At 41.4% G+C, this 20,004-nt stretch overlaps 1 protein-coding gene across 9 annotated transcripts in view; it reads right to left on the reverse strand.

Moving 5' to 3' along the window:
* Positions 1–12,708: 12,708 nt before the first annotated feature.
* OSBPL3 (oxysterol binding protein like 3) overlaps positions 12,709–20,004 on the reverse strand; it is an 84,664-nt gene continuing 77,368 nt past the window's right edge. For all 9 annotated transcript variants that reach the window (XM_074537516.1, XM_074537509.1, XM_074537513.1 and 6 more), the window contains 4 exons: positions 19,416–19,560; positions 18,621–18,747; positions 17,956–18,078; positions 12,709–16,789 (listed from right to left, as the gene is read on the reverse strand). In XM_074537516.1, the coding sequence (XP_074393617.1) occupies positions 16,693–16,789; positions 17,956–18,078; positions 18,621–18,747; positions 19,416–19,560 (492 nt within the window). In that variant the 3' untranslated portion in view covers positions 12,709–16,692. The remainder of the gene's footprint in view (positions 16,790–17,955; positions 18,079–18,620; positions 18,748–19,415; positions 19,561–20,004) is intronic.

Below are 20,004 nucleotides of genomic sequence, written 5' to 3' on the forward strand. Positions count from 1 at the left end.
AACAAGTGAAGACAATGAAACCTATTTCACCATTTACCTAAACAAATCTCATCTCTGCTTTGCTTTACAGCTCCCTAACTCAGTATAGTGGGACATTAAATCCAAAGCGACATTTAATGAGCAATTGCTATTTGCCTTTGTCAGTACAAAAGCAAGCAAACAGTTGCCTGATATTTCTTACATTCTGTATCTTTCACATAAAACACAATTTTTTTTTTGCGTTTAACCTAAGACCCAAGTTGTAAGGAAATGCAAAGTCTGAAAGCCAAAGAGGAAGCTTTTTTAAGACTAAAGGCTTAGCTTTAGAAGGGCTGTTAGGCATTAACCACTGTGTAGGAGTGGTAATGGCCCTGGAATCCTACAGGAGTATGAGTCCGTATCGGAAGGGAACGGGAGCATGGAAGTGACGACATGCACGTTACATGTTTTATTAAAGAACATCAGTGTTACTTTCACCTCCTCTCTAGAAAATTAAAAAGAAAAAAAAAAAAAAAGCACCCCTTAAGAGCTAATACACATAATACACAAAGCCTAGCAGGGCTGCCCACACAATACATTACAAGTTTTGAATGCACGTAGTCCCCAAAAACACCTCCAAAAGGTTTTAGCCGCGGCTGAAGCCCTCGGTTTGTTCCTCGAGGGCTCCGCAGCACGTGCCTGCACACACCCGTGCCGCAGCCTCGGGCACCCGCAGGGATGTGGCACCTGCCTTTCCCCGGCCGTGGGCACAGTCCCGCGGGCTGCCAGGGCTGGGGGAAGGCCCCGCGCTGGGTCCCGCCCGGCTCTCCGGGAGCGGCCGGGCAGGGAAGCATGGCCCCCGCCGTGCCACCGCTCGGAGCGCCGCACGGGCACCGCGGCCATTCCGCTCCCCGCAGGGCGGGCAGCACAGCGGGGCGCGGCACGGAGGCCTCAGCCCTGTTCGTACGCCGCGGAAGGGCGGAGTGGCAGCGGCCGGGGGAGGGGGGCAGGGCCGGGCTGGGCCGCGTTGCCGCCCCGGGCCCGCTCCCGTACTCACGGCATTCCCGGCGCTCGCCGCCGCCGCCACCGGGGATGCGGCGCACTCCGCCCGCGGGGCGTGACAAGCCCGCCGCGCCCCAGGCGAGGGGCCGCGGCCGAAGCTCAGCGAGCAGATCCCGCAGCAGCGGGGGCTCCGTGCCGGGAGGGCGCGGCGGGGGGAGCGCAGGCCCCGCCCGGGTGCCCGGGCCGTGCGGGCGGGCCGGAGCCGCGCCCGGGGCGCCTCCGCCATGTTGAGGCGCGGAGCCGCCGCCCAGCGCAGGGCGGAGGCCGGGGCGCTGCCCGCGGCTCTGCGAACCCTCGGGGCGGCTTCTGCCTCCCTCACCATCCCGCCCATATGCCCGAGCTCCCTCGGGCTCTGACCGTCCTGCCGTGAGGGTTGGAATGAAGCGTTGCAGGTGTCCCTCTGCGTGGGGCGGTGGCCCGGCACACGCACCTCGCGCCAGGTGTTGTGTGGGGCAGCCCTGCAAGTGGAAAATTCCCACTGGGATGGGACAGACGGTTTGGTATGGCTGCACCCTGGCAGATAGCGCTGGCAGGTGTCTTTTCCCTCCATCGCGTGACAGCGATGTTCTAGGACACGAGCGATAAGGACATCTTTGTGACAGCCTCTCAAGCCCGGCTCGGGTCGCCCGTGCTCAGCAGTGCACGGGGTCGGTGCCAAGTCCGCTGGAAGCACCAGCGCTGCCACGAATTTGGCTGCCAGTTTGCAGCTCTGGGTTGGCACTGCGGGCCTTGTGAAGCCGCCGTGCACCGAACGGGAGCTCCCAAGTCAAGGTCCCCAGTCCAGGGACCTTGAACGGCAGCAGTGTGGAAAATGAGAAGTGTGGTCAGTGGAGCCTGGGGCAGGTTGGTGAAGCACAGTATGAAATGCTGAGCGCTGTCACAGTATCTCAGCCGTCTGAAAACACCACAATGAAAAAACTTGGTTGTTCATGATGCCAAAGGAGTGATCCAGTGAGAAACAGAGGAGTCTGCAAAAAACCAAAGAATAGTTTTTTTTCCCGATAATAAATACCAAATAAATCTTTTTCAAGTGAACCATGCTACAGGCTGGGTACTTCCCTTGTGGTTGAACAGGGAACATTTGAGGCTGGGGGTAAAGTCACAAATGTCACATCACCAGACTGTAATGGACTAACACCCTGACTTTGGAACAAAGGGAAGGTGAAAGCTTAATGTCTTTAAATGAACAGTCCTGGGTGAAAGAGAGCAGTAGAGGCACACAGGTAAAGTAGATCCATTTCTTCTGCTTAGCTACGTGCAGCATCCAAACCTTCCAATGATTTTCAGCTGATTTTAATCCATCACCCCTTCCTGATTTCCCCAGGTGACATCCTTATTGATTCAATGATAAAACATCTTCATTCTGGCGTTGCACCTGCTTACAGAAATTTGAACAAATAGCCAGAACGGAACTAAGTACCTGTATTTGTGATAGTTTAAATTTTATGAACTAATGAAATTATATTATAAAGCTCCATTCTTAGAGTCTCTGCCTGAGAAAAAAGTACCCACACATCCTTGGGAGATCTCTTTTTTAGGATCAGCACTGAGCTGCAGAATTGCTAGCTTCAGTAATAATCTGGCCAGTAATAGCACACGTTTCATAAGCTATCATGTGTTTTTCCAGGGAGTGGCAATGTGTGATCATTATAAATGCAAGAGTCTGCTAAAGCATATTTTGAGAAATAAGGGAGGAAGTTGCACTGAACCACATTGCTATGGAAATATCCACTGGGGAGGTGGGACTTAAATAAAACTAGTGAAACTTGCTGGTAATTTTAAGGACACTACCAGCAGTTGCATGCACACCAAATAGAGAGTATCCACACCAGGAATATTTAAATGTTTTTAAGAAAAAGTCTTCAACAGAAATCTTCTATCCATCTGAATGGCACCAGCTGACATAGGGTAATTTTCAGATGCATCTCATTGACTAGAAGAAACAGTTAGCAAACAGTTTTGGGGCTATGCAGCAATTAACTTTGAGGCTTCAAAGTCTTGTCACAGAAACTGGCTTGCAAATGAGAGACATTTAGGACTGAACACCCACCCTGAGCATTCAGACTTCATGGAAATGCTCTTCAGGTGCACTGCACAGTGCACACAAAATTCCCAGCCTGTGGTTACTCCATGAGCAGCTGGGATGCCAGCAGGGAGAATGTTGAGTCAGAGGAATACAGAATCTCAGCGTGGTCTGTCAGCCACAGACTCCATCTCCTGAGCTGAAGCATCAAGTGCATCACTGCTGTCCTAGAAGATCCTTCTGCATTGCTCCTGCCTGAGAACATCATCTTGCAGAAGGAGCAGAGAGAGAAAACCAGAAACTTTTCCCTCTGGAACAAACTGCTCTTGGTATGGGGTAAGTTCTGGCTACCTCTTAAATAAGTGAAGTGAGGCAAGTGGCTTCACAGCCACAACTTTAAAAATGAGTAATGCACATAATAAGTGAGTAATAACACAAAAGACAGTAATCTGAAAGGGGAAAAAGACCCCAGCAAAACAGCTGTATGCTTTTTGAGCATCGCTGTGTGAAATTCCTCAGGTATGACATTTAAAAAATCACTGAACATGCCACCACAAGATGTCAGCATTGCAGAATGGTTATTCCTGCCAGAAACAGAAAAGGTTTTTGCATCCTATATGCATTTGGTATTAGATTTAATTGTTTTTGTATGATGGCCTAATCTGGCCTTATTTTTTTCAACCATTGACATTGTGATGTCATTCCAAGTTTAATTGCAAGGGAGAATTTCTTAAATGGCTTTTTTGAATTAACTCTATATTAAAAACTTTTAAAAATGCTTTCACAGCATGAACAGCAGTACTAATGGCCAGTAATACCTTGTAGCCATCAACGTGTTGTTTCAGGCTGCATCCAGCCTGGCTAGAAAGCGCTCACTAAAATTGTACCTGTGTAATGAGGTGTCCAGAGGTCATCCAGAGCTCTCTGCTGCTGCATGCTAGGCCTTTATAAAACCCTCATGCTGGCTGGAGAAGGCTCATCTGACCTTAGTGGAGGAAGTAGGAAGAAAATGTGAAGCTATTTTGGGCTTCTATTTACAAGAGAAGGATATTTGGGGTAGCAAATCTTTTAAAAGGTGTCCAGGAACATAAGCCAAATCACCAGCAAAAGAATTAATTTCTTTTTTTTTCTCCACTTCCTTTTGTAAGAATAAAAGATCTGAGCAACAGTTTTTGTTTGTTTCTGCATTTCTTTCAAATCAACTAACCAGCCTCATTTTTCTTGCACATTGAAATTCATGTCCTGTTTCGCTGGGATGCTCTGTACTTTTTGCCTTTATCATTGTGTCCTCTGAAACATTTCCTGTTGCACACAACAGCTTTCTCCCTCTCCTGCTGTTACGGCTGTCACAGCCCTGCCACCGTGCCAGCAGCAAGTGACAGGCTTAGCAAGGGATGGTGTCCTGGGAAGGGGAGATGAGTGGGAGGGTGCAGTGAGCCAGGAGGGGCTGTGTGAGTTCAGAACAGCCAGAGAACCGTTCTGCTGTGCACCTCTACCCGTTCCTGTGAGCTTCTGTGCGTTCTGCTCTTGATGGTGGGAGGGTGACATCTTTACCCATCTGAAGATTTTGCTGTGAGATGAGTTTGGCCACTCTTGAGAGGCTATCTTGTATTGCCGGGTTCAACTCTGCTACCTTTACAGACCAATATGAGGAAAAGAGTTCACTTCTGGACCTTCCAGTCCCTTGGAAGGACCACTGGAGCGTGCCGTGGTGAGATGCAGAAGGAGACAGACGTGTTCAGTACAAGCTGTTTGCTGTAGCTCAGTCAGAGCTCTGCCTTCAGCTCTCATGTTGGCATGGGGGGAAGTAATGCCACACCTCCTTTCTGTAGTGCACAGGTTGTGGCACAGGGCTGCCCTCTGTCACTCTGTCCAACCATGCAATGATTCTGTGATGTCTCCAATAATAATATGGAGAACAATGTGCATGAATTTGTATAAACTTGTTGCTTCTAACTTTAAATTGTAGATTAGATGGCAGACACAGAACTTTATTTCTTTTACAACAGTGATAAATGAAGACTTAGGAATAGATAACATTTCTTACACATCTCAAAAGCCTTCCATAATAATTTATTAGAAACCATCTGGTTTCATTAATGTTTTATCAAATACCATCTGGCTGCTGTATTGTTCAAGCTATTTAGTAGTAAAACTTGCTCATAAATTAGCCAAAAAGAATGGCTTTCAAACTATTGTGTAGGAGCCCCAAACAACTTTCATGTATGTCCTATATAAACAGTTATTTAAAAAGTATTAGACTACACTAAACTTCAACATTAAAATTTAAAAGCCTAGAAAATGTATCAGTAATAAAATATAAAATTTAGCTTCTTCCTCAAGCTTCTTAATTTTTTTTCTCTTTTCTACATGTTTAATTCTTGGCCAGTTGGAACAGGAGTGACAAAGTCAAAATGACAAACTGTATTTGAATAAAAATTACTAGAATTTTGTTTTTCAATAAAACATTGCAAACAGAGAATACCTGTCACCATGCCTCCAAAAAATGAAGTCCTTCGTCACTGCACATGTACACTTTTCAGACTGTAAGCACTCAGTCAGGGTTTCTGTCACTGCTTGGAAATCTAACTGTGCAGCAGCACAGGGCGCCATTCAGAGTTGGACAGTGCCTACTACTATGGGCAGCTAGGTAACTGATTGTGAATGCTTACATAATATACATTGTTTTAATAAATTGTACTTCCACTCATAATTATTCTGTTAAATTTTCAGATCAGTAAAAATGTCACCCTAATATTAGGCCAGTTCCTAGTGATTTTGCTATTTATAGACAACTTTAAAGTTACTGGAATACTAAGGAAAGCATATCTAAAGAACACATAGAAAATTTAGGACAAAATTAGCAAAGCAACAGGAGTTAAAAGATCCCTGGGAAAGAGCCCATGGCTGAAGCTGCCTGTAGAGAGAAAAACTGGCTGTAAATTTGCTTTTCATCAGCTCTCCAGGTATGTTATGCTTCTTGCAATTCCTTTTGCATCCTCTGAGTGTGTATGCACAAGCATCCTCAAGAAACCTCACTATCCACCGGTGGGAGGAAATGGTTTGGGCAGAATTTTCTGAAGAATGGGCAATATGTGATTGCAGTCCCTCACAGGGCAGCCAGCTGGATGGTGTTCGTGTTGTGCTGCTGCAGAACTGGAGCAGGGCCATAGTCAAACCTTGCAAAATGTTCAGAAGCTAACATTAATATTTCATTGAGTAACACCAGATGCATGTTATGTACTACATTTGTAGCAATAGCTTTATTGTGATTTAAAACAAATTTTCTCTCTTCCTTTTGGTTTTTTGTGTCTTTTTTGTTTTCTTTTTTAGTTTAGCAACTCCATAATCCCCCTTCTGATTACCTGTTGTCAGCTCAGTCTCTCTTGCAGGAGCGATAGCAGAAATTCCTGTTCCAGGACAATCTGAAGGGGGTTTCTCCAGAACAACAACAACAATAACAACAACAAAAAATTAAAAGTAGTTTTAAGTGCCCACAAAGATAGAAATTGAGGATTTTGTTTATCAGTCTTTGAAGCAAGCCATGGCCCATAAAAGTGGCAGATAGATTGAGGAGAAGACCACAAACAGCAAAGAAGTCAGTGGCTACAGAGGGTCCTGAGGAGTGGTGAGGCTGCTTTGCTCCTGCAAGTGAGTCAGGACTCCTGCAGCTTCCCAGGGGCTCTGCAGCAGGAGCTGCCAGGAGCTGTCTGCATCTTCTGCTGTAGAAACACACACTCAGAGGAGGACAGAAGTTAGAACCCCATCCCATTTCCCACTGGGGTGAAATGGGTATTCAATGGGTAATCCAATGGGTATCCCCATTGGGTACCAAGAAGAAGGCCTCATATCTCTTCTTAGTCACTTCATTTTTCAGCTTGCTATTGCTCCCCCTAATTTCAGCATGTGAAGTGTTTGTTTTTCAATGTCCTACAGGCAGTGGTAAGAACAATAGGTAAGAACATACCTGGGTTTTCTGCATAAAAGAGAACAGGATGAAAAAGGAACACAGCTCTTTTTGAAACAAGGAGCAAGGGCTGGCAAGCAGCTAAAGTGTGGGCTGGTAATTCCATGGGAGCTCTTTTTATATTATGCAACAGTGTTGCCCTAAAGGACAGCAGGTACCATAAAGAGGGTGCTTTGGGTCAAAACAGATTGGTAGATATAAAAGCAGTGTGTCCCAATCTGGGCTTCTCAGTGCAAGAGAGACATGGAGCTCCTGGAGCAGGTCCAGCAAAGATCATTAAGGGCCTGGAGCATCTCTGTTTCAAGGAAATCTGTGGGAGCTGGGCCTCTTCAGCCTCTGGAAGAGACGACTGATGTCTGATGCCTCACCAATGTCTGTCAGTGCCTGAAGGGAGAGAGCCAAGAGGTTGGAGCCAGGCTGTTCTCAGGGGTGCTGAGCAACAGGACAAGAGGCAACGGGCAGAGACGACTGCACAGGAAATTCCACCTGAACATGAGGAAGAACTTCTTTACTGTGTGAGTGACCCCACACTGGAACAAGCTGCCCAGAGGGGATGTGGAGTGTCTCTTGCTGCAGACACTCAAAACTGTCTGTGTGCAATCCTGTGCCATGTGCTCTAGGATGACGCTGCTTGAGCAGGGAGGTTGGACCAGACGATCAAATGTGGTCCCTTCCAACCTGACTGATTCTGTGAAAAGGCTGCAGCTGTCCTTCTGAACAGAGTGGGAACTAAAGAGCAGTCATTGTCCTGCAGATTTATACTGATGGTGGCCCGGGACAGAGTCACACAACTCCAGGTTGTTGACACTTTTGTTACATTGCAGTTCCACGTGCAGACCAGGTCTTCACTGTGCTGAAAAAGAACCTCATGTATGAAATTACGTGCTGGCATCTTCTCTGACAACTAAAAATGTAATCTATTTGCTTCATCACAGGACTAAAACAGGTGTCCTTGCTGCTTGTACTGCCCTTGTTTATCTGGATGGTGCAGTGATTTGGGTGAATGGCATCTGTAACAGATGATGCAAGTTCCCTTGGGTGGGTGGCTTTCTTATTACCAGAGACAGCTCTTTGCAGCTGGGAGATGGTATTGTGCTTCTCCTGCAGAACCAGTTGCTGTCAGCTTGAGATGGGGCTTATTTGCTTCTCCCACAGGTACTGTCCAGCCTCGCCAATGCCAACGTACCACAGTGTGAGCAATACAGTTTCTAAAATAGAAGGAAGACCAGCTGTGTCCTGAGAGGAAGCATTATCAGGAAAGGAAACAATGAGCAACTGGTACTGGGAAAGCATGAACTGCAGTTGCTCCTTTTTCCTAGGACCTCATGACTGCACACTTCAATACTGAGGATTGTATTTCAACATTTCCTCTTATTCCTTTCTCCCATCATGTCAAACAACCAATTCATGTTGCTATCAAAGCATTCACATGAGCACCAGCTTTAGGAAGCTTTGCACCTACATAAAGTACAATGGAGCTCCTACTAGGGTTTTTTTATTTTCCCTGTGATGTGGCACATGCTCTTTTTATGCTCTTTTTCAGTTCCTGATATTCACAGGTGATGAGAATATAATATCATGGAGTACTCTACCCTGCATCACCTTTAACTGAAGCTTTAGTCTGTCTCCAGAATGAAAGAAGGCATGTTAAGGAAGGGCTAGGTTCACCATTCTATAGTAACTAGAAAAATCAGAAAAGTGAAGCTTGTCCTAACTGACCTATTTGCAGTGCCCCTCTTAGGCAAAGTCCTTAGTAAAAGATTTTCCCCACAAAAGAAGTTCATAATTTGGTGCACTATTTTTAAACCTTGTAAGAAAAATTGATTTTTCCATCCAAAAAACCTATATAGCTCCAGTTGCCTTTACAGGGTTTGCTTCATTGACCGAAGTGCAAGTAGCAAACACTGAATACAAGTAGGATGACCTCTTGACTTCACTCCATCTTCAGTCTGTCAATTGCCAAAATTATAACAAACCTTGAAGTAAACAAAACTGTAAATCTCTTTCAACTATTAGACAGGTTCTCATCTATTGACAAATCTACATAATCTTCCTTGCCTTAGGCAGCAGTCTAGGCATTGCAGACACATCCTCATAAAAACCAAAGGAGGAGAGGATTTTTCAAGGCATGTACTGCAGTAATTCAAAGTTGCCTTACTGCAGCCTTTATTTCTTTTTTTTTTTTTTTTTTTGACACAAGCTGAAAAGTAAGGAATTTGTAATTTTGGAAAACAATTTTTATCAAGAAGTTTTAATAAAGACAAACAATGTTAAGCAAGCAAAAAAAAAGTACTTTTGAATTTTAACAGCTGGTTTTACTAGAATAGCATGTGAAACATCAGCACATAAAATCCTCAAGGATAAGTAGTACCCTAATATTTAGAGGAAGACAATAATTCCTGGAGTGTGAAATTACAGTCAGAAACAGAGGATGTTAATACACAACATCTTGTGTTCCAGGAATTTATTACTGGTTCAAGAGCCTGTAAAAACTTACATCTCAGTGAGCCCACAGAGACAAATTCTCAGTTAACTCAAGCCTCGGCTACATTCAGCTCAGTAGAGCAATGTTGATTTACCTCAAATGAGAGTTTGCACAAAGTAATTTCAAATATTTCCCTTGGTACAGAGTAAGCAAAGATACAAATTCCTAAGTATACATCAGAATTTCGATTCTGGCCAGCTTTTAACCCCATTTAAAAACAGTAACCCTGCAAATTCTTATGCATAAAACAGAGAGGTCTAAATTAAAAATCAATTAACCAAGCAGAGAGAGCAACGTTTGCAACATGAAAGCAATATAAGGAACATATAATTATATATTCTATATATAATATAGAATTTATAGACCATTAAAAAAAACAACAACAAAAAGCCAAGACGTGTTAGTTACTATGTAGAGCAAGCTTTGCTCAGCTGTCAGTGTTTTTCCTCACCCTATGAAGGTCTGAATCATTTTGCAGTAAGCAAAATGACTTTAAAATAGAGATTACTGTAAATGTAAAGACAACTGCTCTTAAACACAAATTGGATGCAAGTTCTACACTTGCCAAGTTTATCTTGCACTTCTGTAGAGGAGAACAGCCTGTTTTGTCTGGGGAGCACTGACCACACTGTGGGTACTTGGCATGGTATTAACTTTTGGGGCAGTCGTGAGAAATTCACTCTGCAAGCGAAATTCCTGCTGCCCTGGGTGCTCATGAGTAGGGCACGAATAATAAGCATCCCTTGCAATTTACCTCTCCCTTTTATAATGAAAAAAATAGTACTGCTTCTATAAACCAGAACTTTCCCAGCAACTTGAACTAAATGCTAGTTATTTTAGATACCAACTAAACAGTATCAGATCTCTGTGAAATAAATCAACAATGAAGTAATTCCCCCTGACATGATGAGAAAGTTCCAAAGTTCTTAACCCAATAGAACCAAAATGGCTGGATTTAAAAAATCCAGGAGCTGATTCTGGCCCACTGTAAAGACTGTTTTGCTTTTGGCCTCTATCCTGATTCTGCCATGTACCACAGTTGAGGATATTTGGCATGGTAACAAATCCATAGATCCAGTTTTCCCAGCTCTTTCTGAATGCTCCATGCTCCCTCCCACCAAATCTTTGCAGACACTGAGGCTGCAAAGTGCTGCAGAACTGCAGTCAGGAATTTCACGTTGGTCAGGAGTTACACTCACTGTACTCTCATCCTAGTCCATCCATATTGCATCTTATACACATATGGTGGGACTGTGAGACATCACTGAGGTCTGATTGGCAGAGCTGTCCTGAATCACCATCTCTAAGGGGAAAACCACCACATTTCTTTCCTTTCTTTCCAGTTATTTATTTTACCCAGTAAATACCATGTTTCCTTGTTTTTAAAAGTTGTTTTATGGAAAACATTTAGTTTGTGGTTTCTACACTCATAATAAAGCATAATATTTATGCTGGACATCTGTATGCTAAAAACTGCTTTTGAGAATAAACTTCCAGCTGTAAATGGATTCCATCAGCTTACCCCCTTTCCTGTCCCAGTGTCTGGCACATTGGCTGTGCAGCAGAGCTGTGCAGAGCAGTACAACTGGAACATGGCACAACTTCCAGACAGATTGTTAGAGTGATAAATAAGAGTTCTAGCAGATGGAAGCTCTTTCCTACTTGCCATTTTGCAAAGTGTAAAAAGCACAGATCACTACAGCAGTGAGATTTGTTTCAGCTGCCACTAACAACCTTCGAAGAAAGAGGCTTACAACCCCTGGGAAAAAGTCAGGGTGCTGTATGACCATTGCAAATATGATTTATTAACATCCAACTAAATTGGTTACAGAGACAAAAATAATAAATCGAGTTGTGCATCAAGGTACTCCAATGTTATTACAAATATTTGGAGTGAAGCAGAAAACAGGGATGGTCCTGACTACAGAGAGACTTCTCAAATATCTGAAAGTCAGCAATAATTCTAATACATAAGATACCTTTCCTCATTCTGAAATCACTAATGCCCTATCAAGACAAACAACAAATTCAGCATTTAGCAGCTTTGTTTATGTAATACCTCATACATGTGAGATGGTCTTCCAATACTGGAACTAGGAAAATACTGTTAACACAAAGATCAGATTCTCAGGGATGCCAGTCATCTCCAATGTGTGGAGCTGATGGACATCATCACCTCTTGTGGATCAGCATCCCAAACATTCTCATAAGCTTCAATACAGTTTTGTTTTACACATTAAAACACCAAATCCACAATTTATATTTTAAAAAAAATGAACCATTTAAAATAATTCTTTAACATATGGCAACTACTTATGCGGAAATTTTCTCTTATTGCTTTCAAAAAGCTGCAGCAAGAGCAGTAGCTAAGAACTGAGCAGTACAGTAATACATTTGGTGGTAGGTTACAGCATGTACTAAGTTTCAAAAGGTAAGCTAGATAATGTGCAGTTTCTTATAAGCCCACAGCTGCTGGAGTAAGTTGCACCCACCAGTAGCTAGAAAATAGAAAGGATGAGTTATTGAACACTGTGAATTTTATTTATTGTAGGAATAATTCAGGAATGAAAACACACTCAACCAAAAAAACCCTGTAATTTTAATGTCACTCATTTGAATAGCACCATCTCATTCTAGCCCTTGCAAGATGTATTCAGATATGTGGACGAGTTGGATGTCATCCTTCTCGCTATTAAAATGCACCATGGGCCAAGTTTTGCACTCCTCTTCAGCTTGCCCCCTCTGCATGATTTGTACACAAAAAAGAAGCCATATTGAACAAAGCACGATCTGCTGAAAGTTTGCTGCTCTGCCAAGCTGGTTATTTGGAGAGACAACACAAGAGATTTACACAAAAGCAGATGCAAGGACATTTGTAATTAGGATCTGCTGAGCAGATACAGCTTCATATTTTGATAGCACACTACCCTTACCAGGTCTGACTCCAGAGAGTAAGAAAGTCTTATTCACAGTCAAAGAAAAGATACAGAAGGAATTTATGGGGAAAAAAATTTAACTACAGCCTCTAGGTATGATTTATCATTTGTTGCTATGGGCTGTTTTCCTATTCATCAGGTTATTTTAATAAAGAGAAAAATAGGACACTGAATAAGGGACCACAAAGAAAACCTGAGCAGGACTGTAAACAGCTGAGGTAACGGGGAGGGCATGGAAAGGGGTGAAATCTTTGTTAGGTTGGGTTTTTTGGAGGGGTTGTTTGTTTTGAGACCAGCACTGGATCATTGTGCAATGTGAAACCACCTGTCCCTGGTTGGGCCCTAATTTCTGGTCCCGTGAGTTGGTGTTCTTTCTGTACCATGATCTGGACTCAACACCAAGCTGCCAGGTAATACAGGTGAATTTGCAACTATTATGTCCTTCAGAGGCCAGATTTTAAAAGAAAGCAGCAATCCTGTTTCCAGTCCTTCAAAGAAAACTGGTTGGTGTAAGAACAGATCTCCAGGATGTTTCCGTATCAAAATTTGGGCTGGTTTTTGCATTCCTTCCAGACATCTAACTTTCCAAGCTCTGAATAAAGAATCTAAGTACAGACTGCTGGATCTGTCTTTCAAAAACTGTCTAAAAGAAGCAGTTCAGTGCTGGCAAACTCTCACATCAAGCATATCTCAGAGTACAAAGATCCAGAAAGGAATGCAGTGATTAATGGTGCATTCTAGATCCAATTTGTCTAAAGGGCACTTTACACTACCCAGAGTTGCCTCCTGAACAAGTGATGCTGTTTGGTAATCCCAAATTTACACAAAATCAGAAACTAAGCATCAAGCCTGCAAATCTAAAAGCAGAGCTGTGGGTTTCTGTTCCTATGTATAATAGTTCCCTGGATTTCTTTTTCTTTCTATGCTTTAAAACTTGAATAATCACACAGGGGTTCAACACCCAAAGGCCTGAGCTGCTCCATTACCTTGATGGAAGTTTATAGTGAGGGTTTTACTTTGTGAAGAGACACACACAGAAAGACAGAGCTGCACGAGTGCTTCTCAAACTGGCCTCCAAATTCATATTATGCAGTGTTTATAAAGTCATGAAATAAGACAGCTATAACAGCAGGCAAGGGTCATCAGGAAATTTTAAGACTGCTCCATAGAGCCACACACCTTGGGGATCACAGCTGTGTATGAAAGGAAGCAGTTAAGTTGCCTGATGCATTCTTTTTTACCATTCAGGGTAGAAATAGTGGGTAAAAAGTCCCTCAGTGTCAGTCATTAAGAATAACAGTTGTCTTCGTTGTACTGCAGAAAGCTAATATAAATTTTGTACCCATTAACACAGCTGAAGTTTTGGGGAAGAAAATTACCAAAATTTCAGATTTTACCAAGAATAACTTTATAGAATATATTAACTTTGTGAATGTTGAATATATTTACATGCAGAAATACACAGAACTAACATCAAGACAAATTTCTTCCACTTCTTAATATACAGATAACAGAAGTTTAACAACTAAACCCAATTGTTTCATACAAAAGTAAGCAGGGAAAACTATACTGCAGTTGGAAATGTGGGGTCAGAGGATCATTCACAACTGGTTACATTGTATTTGGAGGCGTGTATTAGAGATTTACAAAAGGAGCAATTACTTGTTCAATGATTTTGCTTCATGCATTTAAGAAACACCCTGGATTATTCTCAGGCATTTTTACGGAGACAGTGCTAAAACTCTGGAGTTTACTTTCTTGATACAGAAATTTTGATGAAGAAATTTTTATATAAGGCACTGCTCAGCCCAATGCTTCTTGTCATTCATCCCATGTCTGTATTTCAGAGAGTTTGGAGCATTAGAGAAATCAGACTTGGCACTGCCAGTCTGATTTCTCAAAAATCCTGACTCAAACACTCCATATGAGACTTGTTTTGTTTCATACCTGCGTGGGGGAATCCCCTGCGCACACAGAACACACAAACCCAGCAATCAGATCAGGCAGTATCACAGTAGCTGCCAAATATGACAATGAGCAAGCTTAATGCAGCCTCCACAAATTTTGCTCCTTTTCTTAAAAGCTTTTATTTCGTCTACCCTCTTTTGTTTTTAAATGAACCTTAATTTTAGTATAAATTGTAATTACCAACAGCAAGGATAATTGCAATTATCAACTCATTTCTGTGCCAGGTTTTGACAGTTAATACAAGGATAAAAGACAGGAAGGGAACAAGGCATGAAGAGAACCTCATTTTTCTTCAAAAGCCAAACAGCCCCCAAAGTTTGAGACTTCCTTTGCAATCAAAGCCCAGATTTTGACTTCATATAAGAGTGAACCTTGCCTTGTTTAAAGCTGCTGGCATGGTAGTCAAGTTTTTCGAAGACATATTAATTAGATATAATTATGCTAACTTCTTTGGTAATAAATTATGGAAATGATGGTGAGGCAGATCCTGGGCAAAATGAAAAATGGTGAAAAAGCACTCATCTGCCTCTGAGACAATGAGGCTTCAAGGTAATAGAAAGCAAAGTACAAATATACATCTAATCTGACACCACAGATTTTGTTTAAAATTTAAAACCTTCATAGTATTTCCTTCATGATACATATAATACAAAGATCCATTTTTAATAGATTTTCTCTAGAACAATGCAGCACAATTGCAGTAAAGTGCAAGCTTTTCTAAGCTATTAGTCTGTCCTCCTAGGAGTCTACTTTATCCATACCATATCCAGTTGTTCCAGCCATAAGCCAATTTAACAAACCCAGCATTTGGGTTTGTTTTGTGTCTTTAGAGTGGCATGTAAAGAAAAGAAAAGGGTGTGATGACAGAATGCAGGTCTATCACATAGAAAACTGCAGTGCTGCCAGAGAGTTGAAAACACACGGAGCAGATTTGAAGAACCATGGATCAGGCTTGGGTTGCAGATATGTGTGACTGATCTATCTTTTATCTTCTGATCTATCTTTTAAATTAGTCTGTTAATGACTGTGGCATTGTGATTTGATGGAAAAAAACCAACGATACTACCCATCTCTATAATCTTCATTCAAAGGTGAGGCTTCTGCTACATTTGCTTCCTGTTAAATTTCTGACCTATGGTTTAGTAGCTTCACAAATTGAACCATATGTATAAAATTACAGGAAAGGGATGCAATTGATTTAGTGCAAGACGTTTAAATATCTATCTGAACTTAACAAACAAACAGAGGAAGATCAAAGACTCCATACACTTCTCCATAAGGCAGATGGTAATTTTTTAAATATAAGATTTTAAATACGTTATTTCTTAAGAGGTAGAAAATATCAAAATACTAGGAAAAATTTCTAGCTTAAAATAATCAGTTTGCTTACTTTTTAAAAAGTCTTACTGTTGAAATTTTGAAGTGAATAAAAACAAATGAAGCTATGGAAGCACAGGATTTCGTGCTCTGTATAAGATTTCACTTACTGGAAAAAGAGAGAGCTTCTTCATCTAGTCAGTGCTCAAGCAGTATATACAAATGATCTCCTCTTTTTGCCCTGTTGGGGGCTATAAATTTGAAGTGAAATTTTTTCCCAGTGGAAAATTTTGGCGATTCCTGACTTTCTAGCACTACATTTAACCGGGTACAGTTTATGTATAAGGCAGTAGAACCACCGACCCAAGCTCAGAACTACCTCTTCCATAAAGCTCAGAAGAAAGTTAATAGAAACAAAAGCTTACTTAAATCTTTCCTGCAGACAGCAAAAGATCACAGTCAGATTCCAGCACCAGCTGATAATCTGTTTTAGCAATTTATACCAGCCCAGAGACATCTGAACTACTCATTGCACTGTGGAAGCCTACCTACAATTTGAGTTACTAAGGCTTGCACTCTTCCTCAGCACAGCTAGGAGATGCTGATGCTACTGTCTCCAATGCAATTCAGTAAGGCATAATTTAACTCAGAACTGACATTATTACACATTGAAAAAGTAGTGTAAAAGCTCCTCTCTTTTCCATCTGTTAACATTCAGTACTATTTATTAAATATTTTATAAAAGGAAGTTAGGATATTTATACATTCAAACAATCACTGCAATAGTTGAGTAAAGGAAACAAATGAATTATCAGATTCTAAATTAAGCATGATTCTGGAGATTTGCACATATGCACACACCACACACATTCTGTATGTGTGTGTGTATATATAGATATATAGTTATATTATATATATGTGTCTTTTAAATCAGATCCAGGAATACAGCACAGAATGTCTTCACTTAGCTCCTCTTTCACCAGAGGACAGGATTGTCCAGTTTGGAAAAACCAGGTTCTTTCCTAAGGTCCATGTAGGTTCCATTGCTCACCCAGGAGTCATCGCTGGATTTCCTATCAAAGATTAAACAAATGTAAGCTTATATTTTCCATCTATATGCTGTGTAATGCAGTGTAGCACCATGCACAGATACCAAATCCAGCCCACAAACCAGGAGCAGTGCAGCTCATTGCAGCCTGCAAACAAGGCAGTACAGCTTGGTGTGTCTGCAGTGGGCCATGGAGAGGTATCTCAATCTCATGTTCACCAGAGAACATCACTATTAAAGAGCCAAATGCTTTAACTCCTATCTGCTCTAATACTTTTGCTATATAATAATTAAATTCTTTATTCCACCATTTAAATCTACAGGACAAATCTTGGCTTTCAAATCCTCATTGTAAGGATTCAAATCCTCATTCTTATTCACAATTCTCATTGTGAATATACAATCACAAAGTATTAGACTTTGCCTTTATCCAGCTTCCCTTTAGTAGGTGTGATTGGCATGTGATGAGTTAGCTCACCCGCTTGTCAGATGTACTAGTCTAAGCCATTCCCTTTTGCAACTATTTAAAACATTCCAGTGTTCCTCAGAAGTACAGTATAGATATATCCAGAAAAAATAGGATCCTAAATCTGCTAATAGGCCCATACAACTTTTATCTTGGCTCCAACTCTTTCACTGCAGGAGTACAGAGAAACTCAAGGACAAAAGACCACATCCTCACCAGCATTCCTTTCTGTCTTTTGATGCTTCAAGTCTCCTGTTTAACTGATTTACAATAGGAAGAGATAAAATGCCCTCAGAACAATAATTCTCTCCCCATAAAATAGGGGAAGCATGTTCAAAAATAGCCCTGGAAGTGAAAGGCTCCAACTCTGCACACTTCCACACCAGACAATCCCACTGAATTCAGCAGAGGTAACTGAGCTAAATCCAGCTACTCCAGTTTGCTTCAAAGAATCAAAGGTGCTACATTCACTCAGGCAAATTCAAATGCAGACCAATTGCCATCAAGGCAAAAAAAAAAATTCAGGGATGCACTAATAAAAAACTAATACATAACTGTGAGTTTTAACCAAGTCGGGAGTATTCTGCATTACCAAAGTACAAACCCGAATTATATGGGGGAGCCCTGGACAACACTGGAGCCTCTCACATGGAAATTCAGAATCAGATCTATAATAAGCATTTCAATAAATGATAGTATATGCTAATTATTATGCTATCTAGTACCTGAAAAATCTAGGCTGATGCTCTAGATTGTTTTCTTCTAGCACCTTCCGTCGTTCTCGCTGTAGCTGCTCGATCCTCTGCTTTTGCATTTCAGCCCCTTCAATATTCCCTTCTTCCAGAAACCTGCAGCAGCAGTCATATAAACAATTGGTCTCCTGCCCCCAGAAGAATCTAATCTTTCCAGCAGGTATTTCACAGTGTTTGAAAGGTAAACAGCTACCTCTGCAGACAACTGCACTATGAAGAAAAGCACTTAAGGAAAACTAACTCTTGTAACAAGCTCAGAGTCACAGTTAAATTAGATTCTTCTACCTGGAAATCTGCAAAAGCTAAAATTTCACTGCAGAAAGGAGTTGCAAGGGTCTCAGTTTTCAGTTACTCAAATACTGTATGCTCAACATCCAGTACCTGAAGTACTTAGGTTTTAACATCCTTGGAAAGACAGTTATCTAGAAGCATCCAAGAGGCAATTTTAGGATACACTTCCATAATAACCAGACCATTTCTCAATAAGTGGTTACAATGTCTATTTCAGATGCACATTAATGTAAAAACAGAAACACACTGCAGTTATCCACAGAAAATAGTCTGAGTTCAGGGTAAAGTGAGTGTACAGAAGATTAAGAACTATTTTAGGAAAATATTTCAGAGTTAAAGCTTCTTACCTTTGGTCTGGCCTAAAACGTGTATCAGTGGATGGGAGTAATGACCTAGTTTGTGGGTCCAGTTCATTTAACTCCAGTGCAAATTGTGTAAATCCATACCACTGTTCATAATCTTTAGGCATTGGATCTACAGAAGAAAAAAGTACATTCAGAATTTCAATTAAATGCTATTATATTGAGAAAGAAAATTTCAAGCTCCCACCAGTCATTTGTTTATGCCTGATCCACAGTGTCAATTCTGGGGGAACAAGAGGTTTTTAATAATGTGACAAAAGAGAACATCCCCCTTGATAATTGCACTGCACCAAGACAGATTTCTGTTCTCTCAGCTGAATCACAGCACAACTGTGATGAAGGCCGTGCTATTATCATAATGTTTTTTCAAAACACAGTAGACAAAACCCCACAAGCTTGGGAGAAATTCAGATATCACTGTCATTACAGAACTGAGCTTTGTGGGCTATCCTCCAGTGTTCAACACATGAAATAAACAACACTTCTCTGCACAAGCAGTAGGAGTTTGTTCCTTTTTTTCCCCTTCCTGCTAGAGTCCTCAATATCACTTCATGCCCAAATATGAAAATGAGGGAGAATGGAGAAAATTCAGGAAGCCATGGGATTAAGTTCTCATATTATTTAAATTATATATTCTTCTGATGTAACTTTTAAATGCTTGACAAAAATCTAATATTCTACAGAAAAATAACAAGAAATTGGGGCATAATAAAGATATGAAAACAGCAAGCTTATACTGAAGATCCCAGTTTGTGTACATGAGCAATTCTGATCACTAACTTGCTCTCCATATGCAGTTTGGAGATGAAGTTGTCCCACAGTACAAACTTTCATGCCACTTCCCAAAGAGTCGATGCACAACTTTCCCAGATTTATCCATGACACTGCCTTCAATCTCATGTGCATTTGGACTCCAATACTTTGCCTAGAACGAAAAGGAACAAGGGGAAAGAAGGTGCATAAGAGCTCAAGTGCAGCCCATTTTGCCATGCCAGCAGCACCAGGCTGTAGAGCAATGAGAACTGTTTATTTAGGTGTGCATTACAATGTCAAGTGCAAACAACAGCTGTTAGTACCATTAAAATACAAACCTATTAGTATGTTAGCTTCCTAAAATACTGATGTTTAGAATTGTATTTATTTTGTTTGCCTTTTTTAGGAGCAGTATGAGGTAAAGTGCAGCTGACCCTGAATTTTGCCCAAGGACAGTTGACCCTGAGTCCTGACTTGGTTATCTACATCTCTCCCAAATTTGCAGAAGAGGAAGAGAAGGAATTCATACGTTAATCTCCACTTTACACACTTTATAATATCAAAGGTGTGAGATTTGCAGGCTCTCAGCTTTAAATAATTGAACTTTAAACATCCA

Source organism: Zonotrichia albicollis, chromosome 1 (assembly GCF_047830755.1).
Source record: "Zonotrichia albicollis isolate bZonAlb1 chromosome 1, bZonAlb1.hap1, whole genome shotgun sequence".
Lineage (NCBI taxonomy): Eukaryota > Metazoa > Chordata > Aves > Passeriformes > Passerellidae > Zonotrichia > Zonotrichia albicollis.